Here is a 26,887-nt window from a genome sequence, read left to right as displayed (position 1 = left end):
TATTAAAAAAAAACTGAAAGTTTATAATATATTATATGTGTGTACTTAATAGTCATATACAGAGTGATTCGCCAAGCACGCGCACCCTCTTTTTTATTCAATATTGTAGATATTCAAGATCTGATTTATGTAATTTTTAATATGTATTTTGAAACATATTTTCATCGTATTTTTAATACAAATCGTCGAGACTTTTGTAGTAATTAATAAGTATCCTAGAAAAATATAATATAATACAACCTACTGTTTTTTTTTTTTTTAATAACAATCTTTTTTTTACTGTAAATTATACTTAGTAGATAATTTTTCTGAAAAATGTGATGTGAACATTTTAATTATTTAACTTTGTTAACTAAATATAATAGGTTTATTATAATGAGTTTGTAATCAACTTAATTAATTGTAAATTTGTCATCTAATTTATAATACCTACAAGACTGTAACTATGATAAATTTACTAAAATTGAACAAACTATCGGAGACATGTTTTAAGAAAAGGTTATTTTACATTTTGAAATCGAATTTTAAAAAACTATGATAATAATATGTACGATATATAATATATATATTACAACCTACTGATATTTATAATAATTATTTATTTTCATTTTTGTTTTTATTATTTAATCTTAATATTTATTATTGTCGTAATTACCTATTACGAAATTATTATAACAAAATTTTAATTTTTAATATACTTTCTTCTATAATTTTATATATTTTTTATTTTTGCATTTATTCGGAATAAAATAAAATGTATAATTGTTTGACTCGAAATATAAAGCTAACTATTGTTTTTAATATTTGAGTGTTTATAATAATAAATCATAATATATTTAATCTTAAAAATAAATTGAATAATTTTTTATATCCCCTTTTCCTTGATAACTTGTTATTTATTAATAGATATTTTGTTTCAAAAATTACCTCAGAAATAGACATTAATACAAGGCATGTCCAAAAAGTAAGTTATAAACGATTTTCAAATGCTGCACATTTTTTTTTTTTATTAAAAATTATTAATAATTTTATATTCTAATAACAATAATTAATGGTTTATATGCAACTTTTTCACAATAGAGAGGTAGGATCAAATCGTTTCTTTTGCATACCCTTGTAACTAAAGTCTGTGCATACCTATGGTAGATAAATAATCAAAATAATTAATGAAACCCAACGACACCCAAATAAAAGTCAAAATATAAAACCTAATGAAATCGTAACAGACAATATTAATAAAAACTATAATCTAAATTAATTCTTAAAAATAATTCAGTGATACATACATTTCTACCCATTATAAATTAATGATTTTATAATTTATAACGATGGTTTATTAACATTTTACCTCATGTATAACATCTAAAATTACTCTTCAAGTACTTACATAGAGTTAAACGAAAATACAAGAAGGTACTATTATACTGTCTGTACTATTAGGACTTAGGTACAAAGTTGTGAATAGAACTTCTGAAAAGTTTCAGTAAAATTATGTACGAATCATGAATGTAATATTATGACATTGAATTATTAAAAATTAAAATATATTCTGCAATATCAGAGAGACTTTTGTTTAATATTAGGTCAATGTAGAAAACAAATCTTACATTTTTTTTATAAAATTATATTACCTGTGTAAAAATTACTGATTTTTATATTATCTAATGAATATTTATCATAAAATATGAATAAATGAATATTGTTTTTATATAAATGTATTATTAACTAATTTTATAATATCAATTTATATAAATTCTAATAAGTACCAGTGGGAAATTTAAAATTCCCTTATTAATGTAACTACTACTAATGTACTATACTAACATAGTAAGAATTGATCAAATAATTATTTCAATAAACTGACATTCCCTGTAATATTCTCCCACCTACTGAAAATAAACAGCGTACGATACTGGCATAATGCATTGGTATTTTAATTTTTAATATAGCTATATAGCTATATAGCCAATCCTACATACCTCAATACCTACTGCTAAAGTACATACAATTTTATAGAGCTAGGTATTTATAACAAACTTATGTACAGGATAACTCACCAAGCATGCTCAACCTCTTCCAACAATTTATCCTTCAACAATGCATTTATTTAAGTTCTGATTTATGAAATATTTAAGTAGATATTCCACACCATATTTTTAAATAATTAATTATTTTTATAATTATAACAGTAATAAGTCAGTGAAAACATTTTTTTTTCACCTAACGCATATAAATCATAAATATCTTTAAAAATAGTTGCCGGAGAGAGTACCTATAGTTGAAATCATTTTTTTATTCAAATTTTGAATTAACCCATTCCTGCTCTCCAGCTTATCCTGCTGTCCTTCTGTCCAGCCTGCCCTACTTACCAGTTTAATTTACAATAGGTCTAGTTTCTATTTTTAAGCTCATACAGTATTTAGTATTAAAATTTGTTATAGGTAGTATGTGATGTGCAGCTTTGTATTTTTCAAAATTACGTATATGATATATTGTTCTATTATTCAATATCATTTTGGTACAGTGGATACATCACAAATGATGCACGATATTCTGGCACAGGTAAACAAATGATGCATAAATGATGATGATCGGCAATATTTATATACCCATAATGCTACAGTGTAGATTTACTAAGGATAAAGCTCATTGTTAGCACTTAATACAAAATTTGAATAAAAAAAATGTTTTCAACTAGGTATAGGTAAACCATATTAGGCAACCATATTTAAAGATATTTATGTTTTTTATACCACTTAATGAGAGTAGGTTTAGTGTTCGTTTGAAAAAAAAATGTTTTCACTGCCTTATTAGGTACTGTTAAAATTATAAAAATAATTAATTATTTAAAAATATGGTGTGGAATATCTACTTAAATATTTCATGAATCAGAAATTTAATAAATGTATAATTGAATGATAAATTGTTGGAAGAGGTTGAACATGCTTGGTGAATTACCCTGTACATAAGTTTATTATAAATAGCTCTATAAAATTGTATGTACTTTAGCAGCAGGTATTGAGGTATGTAGGATTGGCTGTATAGCTATACTAGAAACTCCGATTGAAATCCTCTATCATGCTGGCCTTGTTCGCTTGGAATAGTACCAGCGGTTCCGCTGGATGGCACATCACCAGTATCGTCACGAATTGGGAAGAAATTACATACTGAGCTGTCCACCTAGACCAGCCCAAGTTCCTAAACAATTTTTTTCTAAACTTATACGAATTTTATTACCTATTAGTATATAACACGATTTAATTTACCGACCCTTATTGTAAATACAATCACTACTATACTACCTACTTTATTTTCTAATTTTAAATCAAACATTTAAACACTAGGTATTATAATTACGAACAACATGAGTAAAATTGTAATAGGTAGTTTATTTTTATTATTATTATTGTATTGTTATTGTACGACAATTGCGTCGCTATGCCTTTATAGACCTGGGGTGGAAATAATTTAAGAGGCCTCCCCAGACAACGATAAATCATAAACAACTGTTTTAAAAATAAAATCAAGGAAGAAATTAAATACAATTTATAAGCCATGAAGCTATAAAAGGGTCAAGTATTTAGGTAAATTTAAAAAATAATAAAATAATAACTAATAAGCTAAGAAAAGTTTTAATAATACCAATTATTATTTAATTTTTATAATTAAACTATATGTTTTAAATATGTACTATAATTTCAAACAATTATCATTATATATCACAGAACTATTAATTTACTAGGTTGACCATAAAAATAAAATACAAATACGGGACACTTGTGTTTTGAATGTTTTGATGCAACTGATAACGCCAATAAATGTTTTTTCTCTTTTGTAATATGTTGTTTATGTCTGAACGTCTATCATGTTTTATAGAAAATACCGATTTACATATTGTACAAAATATTTTTCCAACCTCATAATAGTATCTTTTAAAAAAGGAAAATCTGATTATAAATCTGGAATGAGTCTTCTTTGAATTTTGAGAACAAATTATTATCGAATCGGCCCAAATCTTTCGAATTTTTAGCAGCACGCCATGTTTTTACCGGTAGCCCGCCGGCTCAATCCGGGCCTGCATACATACAAATTATAATAGCTCCCTCCCCTCCAAATTTAAAAATCAAATTGTTCCTCTGTACTTGAAATTGAAACAAAATATTCTAAGTAAAAATAAATATAGGTACCCATCTATGTTTGAATTCATGAATTGGTTTACCTAACCTAACCTACTTACCCTCACATAGTTGTCAAAAATATACAAGGGGTACGATTATAAAACATAATATTAAGTGCCAAACTTTCTCTAAATCAGGCCCAGCTGGTTTCTAACGCGTGGAATCGATCCACATGAACGACATACCAGTTATGTATTATTATTAATATATATAGCGATGTTTTTAAATTTCTAAACGCAAGCTATGATTCAAATTTCGATTGATTATTTCACTAAAAATGAATATGACTAATAATATAGGTATAATAATTATTATTATTAAGTTGATATACCTACCTATATAATACCTATATATATTTCGATTGAATTTACCGTGTTAAAATATATGTTCAAATAGGGAGTGTCGCGAATACAAAAAACAATGATTTGTACTGAAGAAAATAAATAATGAAACAAAACAGTATTGCATAACAAGTTCGTCTTATTTATTATAGGCAGATCGAATATTAAATAATAGATAAGAAAATTGCATTGTCTAATACTATATACATAACATACATACAATCAAATATTTTTAAGTGCTTAATATCTATACTAAGTTATGTAATTACAGGTACATACTATAATTGCATAAACATTTATTATTCTTATTTTTAATCAAATGTGTACCTAATTAAATTAATTTTATTTGGTTTAGAAATTTAGCTTATCGTGTGATCTAATGCATTGCCTCGAACTAGGTAAACATACATATAGAGTAGATATAACTAACCTTAAGATCATAAATAATATCCTGAGGCATATTGCGGGGAGAAGATTGCCCAATATGACATCATTCAGATTCAATCATGAGTCACAGACACATTGACATTATTAAAATTTATTGTTGATATTTTACGTCTGTCTGCATAATTAATTGAGTATTTGTGTACATGAAGTATGAACTTCATGAATTATAGACTTATAGCGCATATATTTTTCATTTTCGGGGGAAGAATTGGCTGTGCTTAGCATCCCTCGTTTTAAAATCTGCACTCTAAACATTTTTTTATATTAATATATTGAGAATAAAATAATTTATTACTAGCCAACCAGGTATAAACCATGTAGCTACCTAGGTATACTAACTGACAACTGTATACTCATAACTCAATAATAGGCAAACGTTCCTTTTCAATCATACAAAAAAATTCAAAATTGGCTTAAGTTTCAATAAACCAAGAGAAGGTATTTTCACTATTTTGACATTATTAAAATATAATATGTGATTTCTAAATAGCTAGAAGGGGAACATGCCGCCATGGGAACATAAGATTGAGAAACTGCTAATCGTGTAATTTATGACAATAAAACTCACTAAAGACTGTGTGATTATAGTGCTTATACAGTGCACATTATGGCCATTATGCGCAGCGTGGAGGGTCGAAATTGACTGTACGTCATAATACACGCCAGTTTTTTCATAAAAATTACATTCAGATACAGTGTGTTCATCTATAATTTTAATTTATGTTTTTGTATCTTAATGATTGTACAGAAAATTTAATGTATAATTGTATATTAAACATTTTAAGTTCTCAAATCAGTCCAATCACGAAAGCCATCGCTTATGGTATTACCTATTCATTTATTAATTATTACCTATATGGGGCGGGTAAAGATAGAACCATGTTAAGAGGAGAGGGAGGGAAAAAGAGCAAGTACATAGCCCTCCCTCTCCTCTTAGCACGGTTCTATTTCCACCCTAGAATATCACAAATTTTACAATTAAAAATCAAATAGGTACCTAACTAATAAGTATAATGTTCGAAGAGACAATTTGGAGGCTTAGGTGTACCTACTTAAAAATGTATCAATTTATGCCATAGTAGTTCACTATAGAACTTATTTTATACACAATTTAATACTGCAGTAGGTAAAAAGCCATTTTTAAATATGTGATTATTTAATAAAGGGAAGTGATAAGAGATTAACTGAGAAATAAGTGGCTTCAGTATCCCCAGTTCTTTCATTAATATTTCGCCCTTTTGATAATACGAGTATATTAACTGTAAGTCTGTAAATCGTAGTAGATCAACAATTTACTATTAAATGATACCAATTAGTAATTACCAACACCACTGAATACTATTTCTTACCTTGTGTAGTTCCTGAGAATTAAACCATAAAATAAAATAACTGAACTATTAAGTAGCTAAATGTTTACATTATTACATTATACAGCATATTATACATAATAAAATCAATAGTTTGACGTACTTACATACAATTCGCGGTTACGCGTGAAAAATTAGTTAAGTCATTAAAATTAAATTTTTCAGGAAAGCAAAAACAAAGTTAAATATACGTTCGGTATCAAAAGATATATGTAAAAAGATGTATTGGTGACATAATTCTTGTAGTAGGTAGGTAGGTACATAAAAATTGAGTTCACTAAACGCACATTGAAATAACACATTCAATTATACCTATGCAAAATGACTAATATCTTTTGAGACAATGTACGTATTTTTTTTCTGCATTTTTGATGTAAATAACTCATTTTACACAAAATGTTGACTTAATTCCTTTTTCAAGTGCAATCGCATAGTTGTGAGAAGTGATAAGAATAGTGGTTTTCAGTTTCATTCATCTGGATTGACTGGATTCTAAACAACTTTTCACTTACAAATCAATGACTAATATCTTATGCTTTAATTTTATTTCCTTACTTTAAATTACGTGTATACGACAGTATATGAAAGGGGTTTGGGACTCGGGTGAAGGGGTTTCAGCCACCAATCTTTTTTTTATAGTTAATGAATTTAATTTACGAAACTAAATCAATTAGAATAATTTACTATATTTCCCTAATATGTAATATTATAACTGTATAATTATGTTTGTATTGTTATACCTTGTACGTATTATATTACGTACGCATTTTGTTGGCATTTGCTAAGTATAATAAATATGTAACAAACGATTTATCGATGGACGACTATAACTTAACTATTGAACACTTAAACTGTAGATATTGCTTTTTTTAGTATTTTTACCCGAAGTACGGTACTATTAGTGGTATACATAGAAATATGGTAGTATACTGGTATTAATTGTATACACACTGTATTATGTCTATGGTCTATGGCAGGGATGGGCAACTGAATGTTATTAGAGGGCCAATGTTTAGAAAATTAAAATTTAGCGGGCCAGAGTATAGAGAGCAAAAAAAGGTCATACAAAATATGCATTTTAATTAAGCATAGATGTAGCATAGAGTATAGACAATTTACTTTGAAATTGTATGATGTAATTTGAAAATGTAGCGCGGGCCAGATAAAAAAGGTTCGCGGGCCGCCAGTTGCCCACCCCTGGTCTATGGTATACAATTTGAAATAAAGTCAAATAACTACTCAAATGTATTCAGATATTCAGAATTTAGGAATTGGATTAATTGGAAGTTCCAACAGAAATTAAATTGTGGGAAAGAAAGTGGACAGAAAAACTAAAAAAAGACTGTCTTAAAACAGCAATTAGGTGGGGCATATACTAAATATAAATGAATTTTTTCAGTTATAAAAAAATATAATCTAAATAAGACATGTCTTTTCTCATGAAATTATTAACTACATTGCCAGTTTCGACTTCAACAACAGAACGAACATTTTCTACCAATAAAAGATTAAAAAAACTATTTAAAACTCTTCAGGGCAAGAACGTCTTACCGTCTTACGTGTCTAGCTGGTTTAAATGTACTTACATAAACAAATTTCAAATCAATCCAGATTATGTGATAGTATCAATTTATACTATATAGCTAGATAAAGCAACATTATATATGGTTGATTGAAATCTGAATCTGAAATAACTTAATGTAAACTAATAATAATTTCTCCATACAGTTAAATAGTTAATAATTAAGAGGACATAGTGCCTGCATGTGTTGTCTCCGTCTTACACACGTGCGACATAGCAAATTTTGGTTCATCAGTTTCAATATTGTGCTGTTAGTTTTGATACTAGAGTAAACTGACTTATTATAAAATTCAAGGGTAAGATTATTATCCAGAGTCCCACATAGCCTTTTATTGATATTATTTTTAAGTAAGTTATGATCTTTTTGAAACTACATTTTAAAATGTTCATAACTTAGTTAAAAATAATAATATCAATAAAAGGCTACTTGAGGCCCTGGATAATAATCTTACCTTTAAATTTTATGATAGGTCAGTTCACTCTAATATCAAAATTAACAGCACAATATTGAAACTGGTGAACGAAAATTTGCTATGTCACACGTGTGTAAGACGGAGACAACACATGCGGGTTCTACATCCTCTTAAATACTTTACAAAAATTAGACTTAAGAATAATACTTATTAGTATAACATCAATATTATCAACATGTTACAAGCATGTTTTTGGATTAATATTGCCCAAATAGAAAAGATGAATTCTTGAACTCTTTAAACGTCATAGAGTACTTACTTATTTACCGCTATATTTTAAAATACGTAAGATTACATTTTTAAAAATTATAAAATTTGAATTAGATTAATTTTAAGTTTGAGATCTTGAAAACTTAAGTTCAACTCATCCCTAATTATTTATAATAACTACAATGTTATTTATAGTAAAATCAGATGTTTAAAATTGGTGAAAAAATATAACCATTAGATAAGTATTTTTGACTCATGAGCTATAACTAAAAAAAATTTTTTAATTCATGTGTTGAAAAATATATTAAAATTATTTTTTAAACTGAAATCATATTTTACTTAAATATTAAAACTAAAAACACATTTAAGTAAAATAGTATTGAACTAAAATAAAAATTAATAATAAAACTAAGACTTAAAATATTAACTAAAATTATTTTTTGTTAACAAACTCATACATAATGTACAAAAACATTATTTTTAATGTATAAATAATAATGAGCAATACATACAATTTTATTACTATGAAATATAATTAAATAATTATTATTGATATAATTACATATTGTACTTTTTTATTGACCAATACATATTTATTTATTAAACTATCTTACATTTTTTAATGATTCTTTCATTAAGTTTATAGCGTTGAAATCTTCTTTGACTACTGTTTGCATTTCGGATATCATTGTTTGTTGAAGTTCCAAAAACTATGCAATTAATTTCAGTAATTGTAATTTTTATAATAAACAATTATAAATTATGTACAAAAAATAAATTATATTTTACTTACATGTTTAATTTCTTCAGCTACTTGTGGAATACAACCCGAATTACCTTTTGAATCTTCTGATAATTCTGAATTTTTTAATCGAACAAGAGTAGCAATTTCGGTTAACTTTCCCTGTAAAGTCAAAATTTAAATTAATAAATAAACTTAAAAAAAATTCATTGGTTATATATAAAAATGTATACATAAATATCTTTAACATACTTGGAATCTTAATGGAGAATTAATATCGTTATATAAAATTTCTAATTGATTTTTTATTGTTTCTTCTTCAGGTCTAAGAGCCATTCCTGCATTTAATATGACCATTTGACCTACTAATACTTTAACAATCCTGTGTGTTAATTGATCCATTTTGTCTGTATATTGTTCAAGTTTAGATTCTACTCTTGTTTTTTTCCTAGCTAACTCTGATAATCTTTCTGCAATACTGTTAAGTGTTAATTTATGTACAGTAACCTGTTCATTATGGCATTTATATTTCCGACATAACTCTGAAAAGCCAACAATTGGCACTGGTATAAATACTGCTGAATTTGGATTATCTGCTTGAGCTTGTTTCCAGACTCGTAAATCAATTCCTGTAAAATATAATTTAAACATGTTATAATACAATTATTAATATACAAATATTAAATTTGAAATCAAAATAATAACATAGTTTATAAACATGCCATAAAAGTTGACAATTTGAAGAAAAAATTAAAAAATAAAGGTTCGATTAATTCTTTAAATGATAAATCTGGGGCGTTACCACTTTTCTTTAGAAACCAATAAATTGATACATTTTTACAAAGCTATGAGGATATGAACTAATATTTTATTAGTTCAATTTAAGTTAAAAAAAATACTAAGTAGTTCTAATTGCAAAAATAAAACAATGGGGACACTTAGAATTGGAAAATTAAGGACTCAACCTAACTTTGCACCAAATACTCTATAATCAACAATCCTCGTTCAAATAATTACAATTAATGAGTAATTATGAGCAATTAAAATAAATATTTCTGAACAATAATAATGTTTATTAGTTTATAATTATAATTAAATTATACTCTATAGCAGCATTTCTCAACCTGGGGATCGCGGTGGCCAAAAATAATAAAACACTGATTTACAAAATGAACCTTTCATTTAAAATTTGGCTTTCTCAACGATATGATACAAATTTATACTTAATTTTAGATAGGGAGGGAGTTGCAAGACTAAAAAGGTTGAGAAACACTGCTCTATAGCAGGGGTGGCCACTAACCTTAATTTTATGACCTGCAAATTTACGAAGCTAATTCTAAGCAAGCAAGGGGCAGATCCAGACCAAGATAACAGGGGGGAGGGCAATTTTTTAAAGGGCACACATTAATTTTGGTAAAGTATTTATTTAGGTACATACATATGTAACTTTCCAGTCTCGTACAGAACAAAAAAAAATATTTTTTATAGTAATAGTAATAAAAAAATATATCACTATAATTTTGTTACTCTTGAAGTATAATAAAATTACATAAAATACTAAAATCAAGGACTTCAAACTATTTTTTTGAGAGAACGGAGGGGGGGCAAATGCCCTCTGAATCTGCCACTGAAGCAAGCCTCATTTTTAAGAGACATTTATAATTATAAAATAGTTAATTTTACTGTAAGCTTGATGTCAAGAACTGCATGAAACTGACTCAAGAGTTTCATGAGGCTAGTAAGCCTTGTTATGGCCACCCCTGTACTATAGTTAATGCAGTGAATTATTGTAGTAAGAAAATGGTAAATTTATCAAATTCAATTTGAATATTTTATTCAATACAATTTCCTAAAATAAAAATTAAAAAAAATATTATGTAAAACAAAATGTACTATCTTCTCATTATAACTTAAATTAAAATAATTATTAAGAGTACACTTTAAATATAAAAAAATAATAGAAAAACTCCATCTCTCTCTCAATACAACAACTGCTAAAACAGTTAAATATACAGTAAATTCTTGATTCTTGTTATATAAAATCTTAAGGGTAACAGGATAATTGAGATGTTGAAAAATTTGAAACATTGAGTTTTTTAATAATAAAATAATATTTGTGTACTCGAGATAATGAAAAATGATTAATTTTATATCGAGTTATTGAGAAACACTATTGAATGTAATGGTAGTTTCAAAGAGACTCAATTAAATTCTAGATGATGAAAAATTTAAGATAGTAAAGTTCAACATAGTAAGAATCTACTGTATTTGGCCAAGTTATTTGATTAATGTAAAAACATTTATACTTAATGTATCATGTAATTATTTTATCTGATGATTACATACAAAAAGGGTAGTATTAATTGTAATAAAATATAACTAATTGATAGTTAAAAATGTTAATACCAGCAGGTGGATTTTCATAATATTCGCGTAGATTTTCTTCAGTAAAACCAGTATATGGAAATATATTTTCTATTCCCATACTTGATAATTGCTGTTTGGGAGCTGGTTGCATTAAATAGTTAATTATATCCATATTAGAAATTCGTTTTGTACTTCCTAAAAAACATGGTGATTAGAAATTGGTTTTCTCTTAGTATCGAAATGTAAAGAACACACCATTTTGAAGTTTTTCTTCTACATATATTAAAGCCATTGACTTTGATTCAGTGTACCATTTTAATGTATCTAAATGTACACTTAAATTTGGTTTACTTCCTAAAACCGCAAATAAATTAGATGTTAACTGTACTTCTTGTTTTCTGAAAAATAAATAATAAATAATAACAAGTCTAGATTAATAGATACTAAAATAATTGATAATTCACAATAATTTGTTCTTTTAAAATTACATTCATGCTAGAGGAAAACTTTAAAACTTCAAATTAATAATAACAAAAATAAATGTATTGTATTTAGTAATGACGCAAATAAAAAATTATAAAATATTAACATTTTTTATTAGTTTTACAATGTGTTTTTTTTGTCAGAACTCTTTTTATACTAAAAAAAAAAAATTGAGAAATTGAATCTGGTTTGTTATTTAATAGAGTAAAAAAAAATGCAATGCCTATTATTTAATATTATTTAGTTTGAGCACAAGCTACAAAAGATAGGTGTGTCCCACCTATGTTATGTATTGTATCACAGTAATTACAAATCAATATTTATTTAATAGATTTATTATAATTAAATTAAAATGTCTATTTTTAGAAAGAAAAAATCACCTTATTTCATCCATTTTTTTGTTGATATTCATTGCCACAAGTGCATCTCTACTTGATGATGTTGGTTTTACACTGTATGTAATAGCTTTAAAACGGCAAAGCGGGTTTTGAGGGGTATACTCAACAGGTGGCATATTCAATCCATAAAATCCTAAAAATAATAATATAAATAATCAATAACCATAGAAACAAAAATAAATAAATATAATGAAATATGAAAAAATACAGAATTTTTCAAGGTTTTTACCTTTTCCAGTACCCCAACAAGCTTGCAACAAGTTGAGTTTACAAATAACTTGATCTCTTTCATCTCCAAATAATTTACAATTTACAATTGAATTAATTACTAAATCATTAGCATTAGGAGAGGGTTGTTGTTGCTGCTGCTGCTGTTGTTGTTGTTGTTGTTGTGGTTGTTGAGTAGTATTACCTAAAAAATTGAATCATTTAAATAGTTTACTATATTAGATTTTAAAAACCACCAAAACAAGAATTTAATAAAACTACATAGATCATGTTGATTATTCTATTGAATATAGATAATCCAATATTTTTGATTTGTACATATTATTTTTACTGTAAACCTTTGATTGCTTAGTTTTTTAAGCTTAACTTAGAACTATTTACTAAAGATTGTAATTTATTACTACAACTTATATAATTAAATATATGTAGTCATTCAAATTTAAAACAATGAAAAATGTTTTCATTTTTTGACTATATGTAAATGAAACATTTTTATTGGATTAGATTTAACACTATAGATTAAAAATAATCACCTTGACCAAAAGGAGTAGTTAAATTGAATGGTGATGTAGTTGCTACTGTTGTTCCAAATGGCTTGGCTCCAAATGATGAACCAAATCCTCCAAATGAAGGAGCTACAAGCATTGTATTAAAAATTATAAATAATTTTTTTATTAGTAATAAAACAATTAATTCTAATTACCAACTGATGCAGTAGGTTGTGATTGCCCTAAACCTGAAAAAATTGATTGTGATGAAGTGGCTGCAGCTGCACCAAATCCAAACGTTGGAGCTGCAGTAGTAGCAGTAGCTCCAAATCCAAATGATGGTGTTGCACTAGTTGTGGGAGCTCCAAAACCAAAAGAAGAACCTTGAGAACCAGATGTTGTAGTAGAACCAAATCCAAATGACGGTGCTGCAGTTGATACTGTAGAACCATACCCTTAAATAATAATTTCTTTTAGCATAATGCCATACTGAGTATTTAATTATGTAAATTATTCAATTTTTAAGATAGTTAAAAATTAGGATAATCTATAACTTTTAAAGATGTCACGGTTATTTTACTTTTCAGTTATTTAAACATTTTACAATATATTACATATCACTAAGAATTTTTTATTTTTATCTTCATAATTTTAAGCAAAATAAAATCTCATTAACTGTATTAATATATACCTACCTTGTAAATATTTAATAGTAATAAATCCTTATTATTGCATTAAAATAACAGTTCATCGTACACATACATATTATACAACAAAATCAAAATAATAGTTTAAAAAAAAATGAATTTTTAACAATAGATACCTATGTATAATTAAAATTAAAGTCAAAAATTGTCTTAATTTACTATGTTTGAATTATAATCATTACCAAATGGACTAGCTGTCGTTTGAGTATTCATTCCAAAGCTGGAAGACGTAGGTGCGTTAAAACCAAAACCTGTCATTCTTAACCTACGTAGTTACTGAATTTCCGTTTCAACACAATACAACAGCCACTGTAAATCACTGATCACATTCGAATGTTAATAAAAGAAAAAATAATAACAATAATTGTAAATTTTAAATATTATTATTTGTAGTTTATATCATTCTAATCAATTTACCAAACTATTTTCCAACGGTCTTAATGTCCAAACATTATTTTTTTTAAATGAAATAAGATGAATAAGATGATCCATCAAACGATCAAACTATCAAAGCTGAAACTTGAAAATAACGCATTCACTTCACACTTTATCGTTGTTACTTATTATCATTGTTGTATCCATCAGAATGAAGTTGGGCACACTTATAATGTCATATTGTCTATACTCATAACCTCAAATTCAAAATATATATTATCAGATAATCAGTTATCACCATTCACCGTTTACCACCGGGATAATTAAGAATTTAAAAAATATATCATTAAAGCACGGTCCATGATTATTTCTATCATGGATTATTATTGATATTTTTTATAAATACATGCATATTTTAATTTAAATTAATTTCGAATATTTCGATTATTTTTAACCATAAATAACTTGTTCAAAAATGTAAATATTAAAAATCTATCCAGTCAATGCACTATACACAGGAAATAATATTCTTTATTATAAAATATATAATAATAGGTGCATTTGCCCTAAACTGAACCAGAAGACCGTAAACGTGGGAATACGGAATCTCTTTATTCATGTATTATGTGAGAAATAGACAGAGAAAACAAATGTTGGTGTAACGCCCCTTTAAGCAATAATCATTAATCATTATTACAACTAACATTATAATATTATCATGTTGATTAAACTTCTTACTCAGAAACCTTTTACCTCCTAATCAGAATATATTGTGAAATAAGTTTAATAAGCCAACATAACATGAATTGCTTACAATACAATGTAATCTTGAATGAATTACCTAGTATATCATTTCTATCATGGTAAATGCTAAAATAAGAATTTATTTGTTTCTTATGATCTCTTCTTATATTTTGGATACCTGCTGATGTAACTAAATTAATATATAGGTTAAGAGTGAAGACATTTTTAACATTATAACAAAATAAAAATCATACTTAAAAAAAAAGTATTGATAAATAACATTAATGACATTTTCTAAATATATATTTTTAATTTTTATTATATGAAAAAAATACGATAACAATTAAAAAAAGTAGATACATCTTCCATTGATAATTATTTTGGAATGTATAAAATATTTTAAGGCAGTATCAAAAATATAAATTCTTAACTTGGCACAAATAATTCAATGTTATCGCTTTAGTGCTTGATAAAAATATTTATAGTTCAGGAATATAAAATTGTTCCGCAAAATCTTCTACTTCTTTTGTGATGTCTTTGACACGATTAACAAACAGTGGATCTGATGTTAGAGTGGATTTGAAGTTCACCAATTTTGGACCAGATACTTTTTGAGCATCCAATGCCAAGGTCAAACCTAATACATTCCAATTAAGTTATACAAAATGTAAAAATAAATATGTATTTTTAATTAGTACCTTTGTGAATTAATTCAGCAACTTTAATGATATCATTTTCTTTCATTCCTCGTGTAGTAAGAGCTGGTGTACCCAAACGAATACCATATGGATTCATTGCACTTTTGTCACCAGGAACTAATATTTTAAAATAAATCATTTATAATAATTTTAATTTTACCGTATAAATTTTGTAAATATATTTCTAGATTAATTACCAGTATTTTTATTACACACAATCTCTACTGTTTGTAATGTAAACTCTGCTTTAGAACCTGTTAAATTAATTGGTCGAAGATCAACTAACAACATATGCACATCTGTACCATCAGTAGATATTTTGTATCCAAGCTGTTTAAGAGATTCAGCTAATTGTTTACAATTGCTCAAAACTCTTTTTTGATAGTCTTTGAATGCCGGAGTAGTTGCCAAGCGCATAGCAGCTGCTATTCCTGCAATAGCATTATTGTGAGGACCTCCTTGAAATCCTGGGAAAACAGCAGCATTTACTCTGTCTTCCAAATCATACATGATATTTTCACCAGTCTTTGATACTGATTTAACTCCTAAATTAAAAACATTTATACATTAATTAATAGTTTTATAAGTCAGTAAAATGTACTACAAAGTATACCTTTACGATAAAATATGACTCCAGCTCGAGGACCTCTTAATGTTTTATGAGTAGTAGATGTGACCACATCACAATATTCAAAAGGTGAGGGAATAACACCAGCAGCTACTAAACCACTAATATGTGACATATCAGCCATTAAATATGAATCGCTAGCCTGAGCTATTTCTCTAAAACGTTTATAATCCAATGTCCGTGGGTAGGAAGTTACACCTAACAATTGAATATTGTAAGTAATATTTTAACATATATTTTTAAATATTTATTCATACAAACCAGCAATAATAATATCTGGTTTAAAATTCTTTGCTGATTTTTCCAATTCATCATAGTCAATTAAACCAGTATCCATATTTACGTGGTATGGTAAAGTTTCAAAAAATATTGATGCTGCAGACAATCTTTTTTTTTGAGCCATTAAACCATGACTGATATGACCACCATCAGGTAAATCCAAGCCTACCGAAATATATTTAAATGTTAATTTTTTCTCATTGCATAACATTATGTACATCATACATTTTACTTTTAGTAATTAAATTTATAATAAATAATAAGTAATAATCCAAAAAATGAGCCATTAAGACTTGGAAATAGCTGGAATTTTTGTTTCTCCTAATTTAGTATTGTTTATTTCTTATTTTATGCTATTTGTATTATAATTTAATATATTTAAACAAAATTTATTATTTTACAAAAGCTACCACTCCACAAAAGACATTGCATATTTAACTATGAGCTATTTAACTCTAAAATTTGTTTTTAGTTAGTATAATAATTTAGCTTTTAACTATTCAACTCCTAAAATTGTTAAATTATTATTAATTATTAATAAGTATTTTGTATCAAAAATTGATTTAAAAAAAACTGCATGTTTGATGTGTGTACATCTTTAAAACTGCATAATATAACATGTTAATTTTATATAGTTAATAGTTAAATATTACAAAAATACAAATAATAATAAAATATTTACCCATAATTCGTCCTTTGGTTCCTCCAATAAGAGCCGTATAAGCTTCAACATTTGCAGGTGAACCAGAGTATGGCTGTACATTGACACCCCAAAGATTTGGATCCAAAGAAAATGTTTCAAGACACCTTTTTTGACATAAAACTTCAATCTGATCAATTACTTGATTACCACCATAATATCTATCGAATAAATAATTAAAAATTATTTAATAATTTTAAATAAAATGTATTTATTTCAAATACCTTGCACCCGGAAGACCTTCTGAATATTTGTTAGTTAAACAAGATCCTAGACATTGTAAAACTGATACTGAGGTAAAATTTTCTGATGCTATAAGTTCAAGTCCTTTCTTCTGTCGCCGAGACTCTTGACTAACTAAAGCATATAACTCAGGATCAGCCGTCTCTAATGGAAGACTTAAATTTGGATCATCAAATGTTTTAATATTAGATTTTGCTTCCATTGCACTAGTTGACATAGTAACTAATCTGAAAAAAATAAAGCATGCTTATATATACTTATATATATTTATTATATACAAATAAAGTCTATCAAATTAAATGTATTAAAAATTAAAAATAAAGTGAAGCAAGAATAAAAGTTATTTTACTCAATAGACAAATAAATTTAAACATAAATTACCAATAGCTATATACATATAATACAATACAACAATAAAATATAAATTCGAAACACTAATACCTAATATAAATAGGTAATTTCTTTTTAAAAACACAAGCAAAATTCTTCTTACTTGTTTATGAAACGAAGCCGTTGAGCATTAACTGAGGTACGTAATATTGGACGTAAGTACATTTTAATTTTTTTTTAAGTACCTAAGTAGGTAACTACAATTATATTTTAAAGACTTGTGGTAATTTTAATTGGAACTTAAATGTAACCAGCCAGAGTTCTTGTTCGATATTGTTCAAAGATCAAAGCTAATCAATCACAATACCGAAATATTATAATATGGCTGCAATATTACATTAAATGACATTCAAAGAACATACATAATACACAATAATTAGTTTGCTTACCTTTAGGTATCTCACGTGGGTTCGGCAGAGAAATAATGAATACGTATGTGTATCGATTGAGACGACTGTGAGGTCTGTACGAATATTGTAACTGTTTCGTCACGACGAAATATTTGTAGAAAATAATGATTAGCAATAATAACCCTTCGGCCTTCAACTGCAATATTATTATATCAGTGAATATAATAACAAAGTATTACATAAGTTAATTAATTCAGAAACAATTTTTCCGATTATTTTAAATTGCCCAGAGCTCAATACAGTTCAAGACGGGCAGTCACCCACCAGTCAATAGTGATCGCTGACCGGATGGATTATAAAACAACTATTTTAGATATAACAACAGCTGATAAGAAACGGTGCTTTAAAAACGTGGTAGGTATATTGTGCACAAAATTATATTCTTCCGCGGTGGTACACGTCGTGGCTGTAAGTAATGTAACATGTTGTAACCTAACCTTAAAGATGATAGTAGCCAAACAGAATACGGAAATTGCTCAGGAAAAAACCCCGGTAAAAAGATTATCATAAAAAACAATCCCTTATTACGAAAAAAAAATCGATAGAATAAAAGATTATTATAATAACTGGATTAATAATAAAGGGCGTAATTTAGAGAGGATATTCCCCCCAGAGCATTATTTTACTAAAAATTTTCAAATTTTTTTGCAAGCGATAAAGTTTACAGTTTTTTATTAATAAATTTTTAATCCCTCATCCTTCAAAGAAAATTTCAAATTACGCTACTCTTAATAATATAATTAGGTCCGAAAATAACTAATCAAATATGCCCTAACAATCCCAATTTTACTCAACGTATATAATAAATAATGAAATAATAATGTTCTTAAAAATAACCCACATTTTTTTTGATAGACACGCAAACGACAGGAAAACGATAGTTAAATTTTCAGAATTTTTACACTTCTTTATTTTAACTAAACTTTAATACAAAAACAAAATATTGAACTTTAGCACACAATATTTGCGTATAGGTACCCGTTGTAATCGTTGTATTATTTTCTTAACCATTTTTAACATGCAATTATTTTTATTTTTTATTAGTATTTTTATAAGTACTTGATAAATTTAAGTTATATTATTTTTGTTTCTTAATATAGGGATTTTTTTCAGCATACTACTGGATTATGAACTATACCTATATGCTCTTTTCCTGATATGACTAAGATATAATTTAAATATTAAGTACAATATAATATAAGATTTATAAAAAGAAATAAATGAAAATTATTCATATACATTATAAATACATAATATAAAGGTTCTTTCTATGTTTTACTATGATTTAATTTAATGTAATCTGTCTATATTATCACTAGATAGCCTATAAATTATAAATGCTCTCTATAGTTTCTATAATAGACAATAGTTATTATAATCATTCGTCACGAAACACGATTAAATAAATTATTAATTAAATTGCATTTTTATTCGTGATTATTACCATTGACTATTGACTATAGATAAGGTATAATATAATAAACTCACTACTCAAATGTTGTTACTTATTAGTTATTAATAACGCTCGGTCAAAAAAGTTTTTATGCATTACGTTTTAATTTATAAAATTATTTCAGTAAATTTCAATTTATACATTAGCATTTTTATTTATCAACCAAAACGTTCCTTAACAAGTTATTAATAAATTCCTATGGCAAGGTTAAGTAAGAAAATTTTTATATAAATATATTTAGTAGAAAACTCGTATCTAAACCTAATCAAATTATTTTCATCTAAGAAGTTTCTATATTCTCTTTTCTGGACAGTGATGTACTTATTATTTAGGTACTATTATAAAGTCTAAGAAAGAGTTTTGGTAATTTCTTATGTTCTATCGACATGTTCTAATGAATTATTATGTTATTTTATATTTGTAAAATATTTTTTATATATTTATTTATAGGCACATTCGCACATTAAATAATATTGTTGTTTACTACGTTAATTATATGTTAATGTTTTCTTTACTACATTAACCACGGAACTACGGAAGTACCAACTAAAATGTGTACATTAATTAATTGGCTAGAAAAGGACAATCTTTTCAAAAAATCGCTAAAACTGTAAATAAATCACATGTGGTATAATAAAACCAATATATTTATTTAGATATTTTAAGAAATAATTTAAAAAATAATGATGATAAATTGAGTTATTTTTCAACAAGACAATGATCCAAAACACACGACAAACACGATTTTCCTAAACAATAAAACAACTCCATACACCCACCCTCACAGTCATCTGATATAAACTCTATCGAACATGTATGGAATGAAATAGGAAAAAATTAGAACACATAATGTTTGAAATAAGCAGCAGTTAAAAAATGCAATTTTAATAGATTGTAACGCAATTCATACGAAAATCACTAAAAACATTAGTAAATAGTATGAAAAATTACTAATTAGATGATCGATATTATTAAAACAAAAAGCTATACACGTTATTAATTAAAAGAAAAAAATGTAGGTATATTAAAACCTAATTTTCATTCAAAACTGAGCTGTAACAAATCAAACAACAAATAGAAGATTAGAAAATAGCTTATAGTATCTAAATTATTTATTTTTATAAATAATTGTAACTTAACTCAGTTATATTGTTAAAATTAAAGTTATTTACAAATTTTTTGTATTGTTAGTTATATATTTTTAGTGTAGATTTTTGCTAACATTTTTTGTGTAATTGAATAATATTTAAATTGTAAATACTATCCTGTCAGTGCAACGACGACAATATTATTATTTTTGTGGTTGCCTGAATTGTTTTGTCGAAATAAGAAATAGTACTAATAATGTTTAATATTATTATTTATTAAACTATACTAAAACTAGTAATTTTGTTTACAACGATAAAAAATATTTATGAGTATAGTGAAAGCTATTTAAAAAAATTTAACTTAATTACTTAAATAATTTATTATTTTTCTTTAAATGTATAACTTAACTTATTAGTTACTTGAATTAATTTGTATTTCAAAATTAACTTAGATTAGTTATTTTTTTTGTTAGGATATCTTAATTTAAATTAGATAAAAAAAACTTGCCCAGCTTTGAGTTTCATCCCAATAAGTATATTTTCTATACATATTACATAAATTAACTACTTTATGTTTTTAAATTTTAACACAGCATAGAAGTTAACTTTAATATAAGTGGATTTAATGCAATAAAGTATAACGCTCCCGAAAAGTCATGAAATGCAACTAAATATACGAGTTTTATTATAAATATGTGTATTGTGTAAGCTTTATAATTTATAAGCGAATAAAAATTGCCGCGGAACTATTCGCCTATAGTCGCATTGTCAGTTTAATTATCAATATTTTTTTACTGAGTATAAAAATATTTAACAAAAATTTTAGAAGAGATTAATAGAAAATAAAACGGACACTTCAATATCTTGTTTTTAAATATATTTTAAAAGGTTTGGTTTGAATTACTTTCCAGTATATAACTGTAAAAAATATGTACAAATCGATAATATTATAATATTTTATTAGGTTTTACAATATCTGGGAAAGTTTATAAATATAATTTTATGTCTAGTTATATCCAGTAGTAATTTTTAGTTACATTTAATTATTATTATTGATGTACGGAAAATATATTAGTATTGGCCAATACATTATAGCGTATATAATACTATAATATGAACATATTATATTGAGCAACATTTTTAACTATACTAACATTTCGGGGTTGGGGTGGAGGGGTTTGAACCCCCCTGTGACCTTGTATACGTGTCTGTGATACAGTATAACTCATGATTTTTAATAATTTATATATATTATATAAATATATTTTTAAGTATTTATTTGCATATAATAGTATAATACATAATATAATATTATGTGTGCATTGATACTAATAACTATTTATTTATTTCTATTTGAAATCTATTTAAAAACTAGATGATTATCTATTTAAACTTAATAATAATTATTAATTATAGTCAACTTGCTATAAACAACGAATTTCAAGGGACCGAGGAAAAATTTCGGTACATCGAATTCATTAACATTGGAATTCGTTTTATCAAAAACATAAATCAAAATATTCGTTTTAAAGATATTTAAAAGAAAATTCAAAATATAAATCAACACATTAAAAATACATAAAATTAATTTTATACATATCCTATTAATATTCTAAGTATTCTTTTATTGTCAGAAATTGACAATCACTTTCGTTTTAAACTCACGTTTATACATTATACGAACACGATATGCGAAATTCCGAACGTGCGATCGCCTTTGACACATCAAAAAAACTAAACAAAACGAATAACGATAACGTAGATGTTAGAATAACGGTTTAGTGGTTTAGTCATTATATTAATTATCGGCATGAATTTTAACTTATTGCGTGATAATCGCCAAAACAAACTTCATAATACCAAGCTATTTATTTTAAATTTATATTTTTCGTAGTCATTACCTATACACCAAAAAACGTGTATCTTGTACACTTATAAAAATCTAAATTCATAATATCAAACTCCAAAATTGTAAAAATTCGTTACATTGCGAGAGCTTTGACTAAAAAATTTTCATTATATCGAGGGAACAAAAATACATGGCTAGGCAAGTTAACTAATTATTTTAAGTTGTTAAGTTAACTTAATACAGAAAAATATAAGTTAAGTTTAAAGTTAAAAGTTACTTTTTTATTTATTTAACTCGTTAAAAGTTAATTTGAAAAAAAAGTAACTTACCTTAGTTAAATTAAGTTAGTTTTCTTTTATACGTGTAAAATTAATTACATGAAAGGTCACAGAAAACAATATAAATAAAATGTTATGAACAAATAATAATTGTTGACGACACAACGAATTTATTGCTTAATAGTTAATATATTAAAATCATTCTAGGTATTCTCGTTAAGTTAGAAGTTACTTATGAAAATAAAAATAGCTCGTTAAGTAACTTAGTTAAAAGTAACTTAACTTTTTAACTCGTTAATGCCCAGCCTTGCAAAACTACATTTAATTTTTGTTATGTCACAAGATTTTTAAGGGAACATCAATTTCATTTGTATTATCGAGATTTTCGTTATATTGACCTTCGTGAGTTGACTGTATATATAAATATTTATGCGTGTATGTATCACAAAACACCTAAAATCGAAACTATTTCATAGTAAAATATTGTAAATCATAGATCTAAACGAGTTTCAAAGGATGTATCCTTGTAGGGTGGTAGAACACTGTATGATCACATAGAAAAAATGAAAACCACTGACACTTTATACTATTGTACTATATTAGGTAATATAGGTAAAAATAAATTTATCTATATATATATATTTTACATAATTTATTATTACACATGACTAAATGAGACATAAAAAATAAATAGGTAGGTAATCCTAATCTTTTATATAAATAGTCATTAATATCATAAGATTATATACAAATAATAAAAAAATACATATAGTACATAATATATACTACAATATTTAAATACTCACAAATTATTGGTTTTTAAAAATGACGAGTTTGTGTGAATCATTGTGACTTAAAAATGCAATGTATTTAGTTATAGTTTTATTTCTGTCGTATGTATATAGGCTTAGTGCATTTTTGAAAAGATGACAGATTTATTCAATTATATAAGTGAAGATTAGGATTCAAAAGGTTATGTATGAATAATGAATATTTTATAAAAATCATATTTTTCGTTAAATAGGCCATGAATTTTACCGCGGTTTTTTCTAGCCAGTAAATATACAGATATTAATTAAGTACTATATATTTTATCAATATGTTAAACTATTTAAAGCTTTATATTCATAATTTATGTTTAACAATACATAGGCTGTAAATACTAAATAGTAAATAAACATACGTATACCATTTAATATAAATTATTATAAATATTCAAAAATGTATAGGTATAATAAATTATAGTAATTGGAATTTGGAACTTTGGAATTATACCTATAAATTATAATATTAAAACCTTTCAGAAAAATTTGTTTTAATATTGATAAAGTTGTCAATATTAAAAATACACAACACACATTACCAAAATATCAACAATTAATTTAGAAAGATTGTCTCATAGTAAAAATTATTGTACTAATATATTATATATAATATATATACCATCACTAAACATGTAATATATAAAATATGATGTTATGCAGGCATACGGTGTATATACGTAAATATTTAAATTATAAATAAATATTAATAATTTAGTAATATTTTAAGCTTATAAAAATAAATAAAATTGTACTACAAAATGTTCGTAATATATTAAATGACCTTTGTTCATTTTCATTATGACTTGTGTTAATTTAATTTTGTTTGCGGAATCTAATTTTGAATTGTTAATACGTCATCACTTCCTTAAAATAGTACAGTAATATTATGAATGATTTTTTTATACGTATCCACGATCGTAATAGTAAAATTTTTGGGTCCTCCCCAGAAATACATTTTGTGAGTTATAAAAACTATCTGCAGATGCCAAAGCTGCATATAATTCCTATTTGGATTTACATTTATTCCGATAAATGTATAATATAAAAATAAAACATAAACAATTTATATATTTAAAAATTATCGTAGTACCTATAGAATCAAAAATCATAAGTGAAATAAGTTCGAGAAGAATACTGAGGTATTATTTAATACCTCGCAGGCACGTAATTTAGAAGGGGTGAAAGATGGGAGCGATTTCCATCCCCAAAAATCGAATTTTAGTAACTATATTAATAATTAATAAAAAACATTTTTTAAGCCTCTACTATTCTAAATAGATTAATCGCCTCCCCCCCAAAAAATAAAAATAAATAAATACCTATTTACGTGTCTGATACTTCGGCAGGGTAGTTGATGAAAAAAAAATAATTGTTATCTAGTTACCTGTTTGAGATGATTGTATTTTAATTTAGGGTCTAAATGTTAGGCAATTTGATGTCATACAGTTTAAACATTTAACAGGTTAAACCGGTTAAGGTTAACTTAAAGTAAACTAATTAAAATGCCGCTAATATGTGACTTAAGTGGCTTCTTAATCAAAAAGAACACCTTCTTGACTCTTGTCAATAAATTAAATACTCACCTAGTCTACTTATAAGTTATAAGTTTATAACATACTATATACATCACAGTTGGCATATATCAATTTATTGATTTTTACACATATTATTTTTTATTAATGGAAAAAAATACAATTAAACTGTTTAAATGGTAAATAATAATTATATAACGTATTATACAATATAATATAATATATGTATTATATCATATAGACGGGCACTTTTATTCTCGTTGGGATTTTAATAGTCCTTTTTTATTTACTATTGCAAAAACAATAGATACTAATGACATTGATCGGATTAAAATTATATAAAATTATAAAACTTAAAACAAGAATTTATATTTCAGATGTTTCGGGAACCAAAAGCATACCTATTTCATTGATTATAAAATAATATTATTTATGTAAGTATATTTTTTAATAAATTCAGGTTTGTTATGTATACCATATTATCCACACTATTACCTAATACGTCTATACAAAAAACTAAGCAAATAATAAATATTAAATACCCAGACGAGGACTATTTCAATTTTGAATTGTTATACAAATGTCGTGATGTATCGAAAATGAAATTTTCACGAGTAGAATCTACCAACATTTAAATATAATATAATTCAAACATAAAAAATGGGGTTAGCTTGTTTCAACATTTATACTATAGGTATACATCACAACATTATTAAAATAATTGTTGTTTTCGTTTCTGGTGATCTAATAACGCTGGTATGATGAAAATAATTCGTTTTGAATGTTTTGATTGTTCCCGTGAAAATCCTTGTTTAAACACAATTAATCCTCGTCTTTAATCTTCCCAGAAAGGATTCATTAAAGGATATTATCTAGTACCTACATGTTAAAATGGTCAGCTGATATTAGCTGTAAATATTATGGTACTATGATAGGACCTAAAGGTCCTTAAGTGTGCACTGTATTTTTCTAAAATAATTCAAATAACTGTTATTTTGGTACCGGTTTGCGGCGGTCAATTTTCGTTTTCCAGAGATATCTTTAGTTAGTCTTCAAAATCTTCATGAACTCGATAATTCTACAATTAGCATATTAAAGCATATAAATTTGAGGTATAAATGTATAATACATTAATACGTTAATACTATAATTCACAAGAGTTTTGTGATAAAATTATTGAACTCGTCAGTGTCATTGTGGATGAAATGTCGCCGGGCGGCATCGGTCGTCCGGGACAATCAGTTCGCGCGCCAGACGCCGGTTGAAAGCTGATAAGGTCCCGGTGGCAATCCAGTGGTGCAACGTGCTGGGATTTTCCCAAGAAGCGATTGAGCGAGAGCGCCCGTCCGATCGACGATCGGTCCATATTATTCGCTTCATTTGCG

At 26.0% G+C, this 26,887-nt stretch overlaps 2 protein-coding genes across 4 annotated transcripts; both read right to left on the bottom strand.

The window, feature by feature from the left end:
• Nucleotides 1-9,057: 9,057 nt before the first annotated feature.
• LOC132928228 (probable nucleoporin Nup54) lies at nucleotides 9,058-14,586 on the bottom strand. The gene is made up of 11 exons (XM_060992762.1): nucleotides 14,429-14,586; nucleotides 14,194-14,330; nucleotides 13,520-13,759; nucleotides 13,350-13,451; nucleotides 12,818-13,000; nucleotides 12,571-12,721; nucleotides 11,963-12,105; nucleotides 11,747-11,902; nucleotides 9,593-9,969; nucleotides 9,392-9,502; nucleotides 9,058-9,308 (listed from the first exon to the last, which is right to left on the bottom strand). The coding sequence occupies exons 2-11, from the start codon at nucleotides 14,267-14,269 to the stop codon at nucleotides 9,204-9,206; spliced, it is 1,644 nt and encodes a 547-aa protein (XP_060848745.1). The 5' UTR covers nucleotides 14,270-14,330; nucleotides 14,429-14,586; the 3' UTR covers nucleotides 9,058-9,203.
• An 829-nt stretch (nucleotides 14,587-15,415) lies between these two features.
• LOC132928237 (serine hydroxymethyltransferase) lies at nucleotides 15,416-18,835 on the bottom strand. Of its 3 annotated transcripts, none has more exons than XM_060992773.1 (9): nucleotides 18,458-18,835; nucleotides 18,172-18,393; nucleotides 17,660-17,905; nucleotides 17,418-17,596; nucleotides 16,718-16,900; nucleotides 16,442-16,654; nucleotides 16,026-16,373; nucleotides 15,829-15,945; nucleotides 15,416-15,767 (listed from the first exon to the last, which is right to left on the bottom strand). In XM_060992773.1, the coding sequence occupies exons 2-9, from the start codon at nucleotides 18,231-18,233 to the stop codon at nucleotides 15,610-15,612; spliced, it is 1,506 nt and encodes a 501-aa protein (XP_060848756.1). In that variant the 5' UTR covers nucleotides 18,234-18,393; nucleotides 18,458-18,835; the 3' UTR covers nucleotides 15,416-15,609. The 3 variants fall into 3 exon arrangements, with proteins under 3 accessions (XP_060848756.1, XP_060848765.1, XP_060848773.1); XM_060992782.1 differs by having other exon boundaries at nucleotides 18,172-18,358; XM_060992790.1 differs by lacking the exon at nucleotides 18,172-18,393 and having other exon boundaries at nucleotides 18,458-18,831.
• Between the last annotated feature and the right edge of the window lie 8,052 nt (nucleotides 18,836-26,887).

This window comes from Rhopalosiphum padi, chromosome 1 (genome assembly GCF_020882245.1).
Source record: "Rhopalosiphum padi isolate XX-2018 chromosome 1, ASM2088224v1, whole genome shotgun sequence".
Taxonomy (NCBI): Eukaryota; Metazoa; Arthropoda; class Insecta; order Hemiptera; family Aphididae; genus Rhopalosiphum; species Rhopalosiphum padi.
This window is presented reverse-complemented; position numbering and strand designations above follow the sequence as displayed.

Coding starts and splice junctions, on each gene's coding strand:
- LOC132928228 (XM_060992762.1), bottom strand. CDS start 14,269: ATGACAGGTTTTGGTTTTAACGCACCTACGTCTTCCAGCTTTGGAATG. Junction 9,503..9,592: donor ATTCTCCATTAAGATTCCAA/GTATGTTAAAGA, acceptor TTGACTTTACAG/GGAAAGTTAACCGAAATTGC. Junction 9,309..9,391: donor TAGCTGAAGAAATTAAACAT/GTAAGTAAAATA, acceptor TTAATTGCATAG/TTTTTGGAACTTCAACAAAC.
- LOC132928237 (XM_060992773.1), bottom strand. CDS start 18,233: ATGTACTTACGTCCAATATTACGTACCTCAGTTAATGCTCAACGGCTT. Junction 16,655..16,717: donor ACCAGATATTATTATTGCTG/GTTTGTATGAAT, acceptor TTCAATTGTTAG/GTGTAACTTCCTACCCACGG. Junction 15,946..16,025: donor TGTGTGTAATAAAAATACTG/GTAATTAATCTA, acceptor TTAAAATATTAG/TTCCTGGTGACAAAAGTGCA.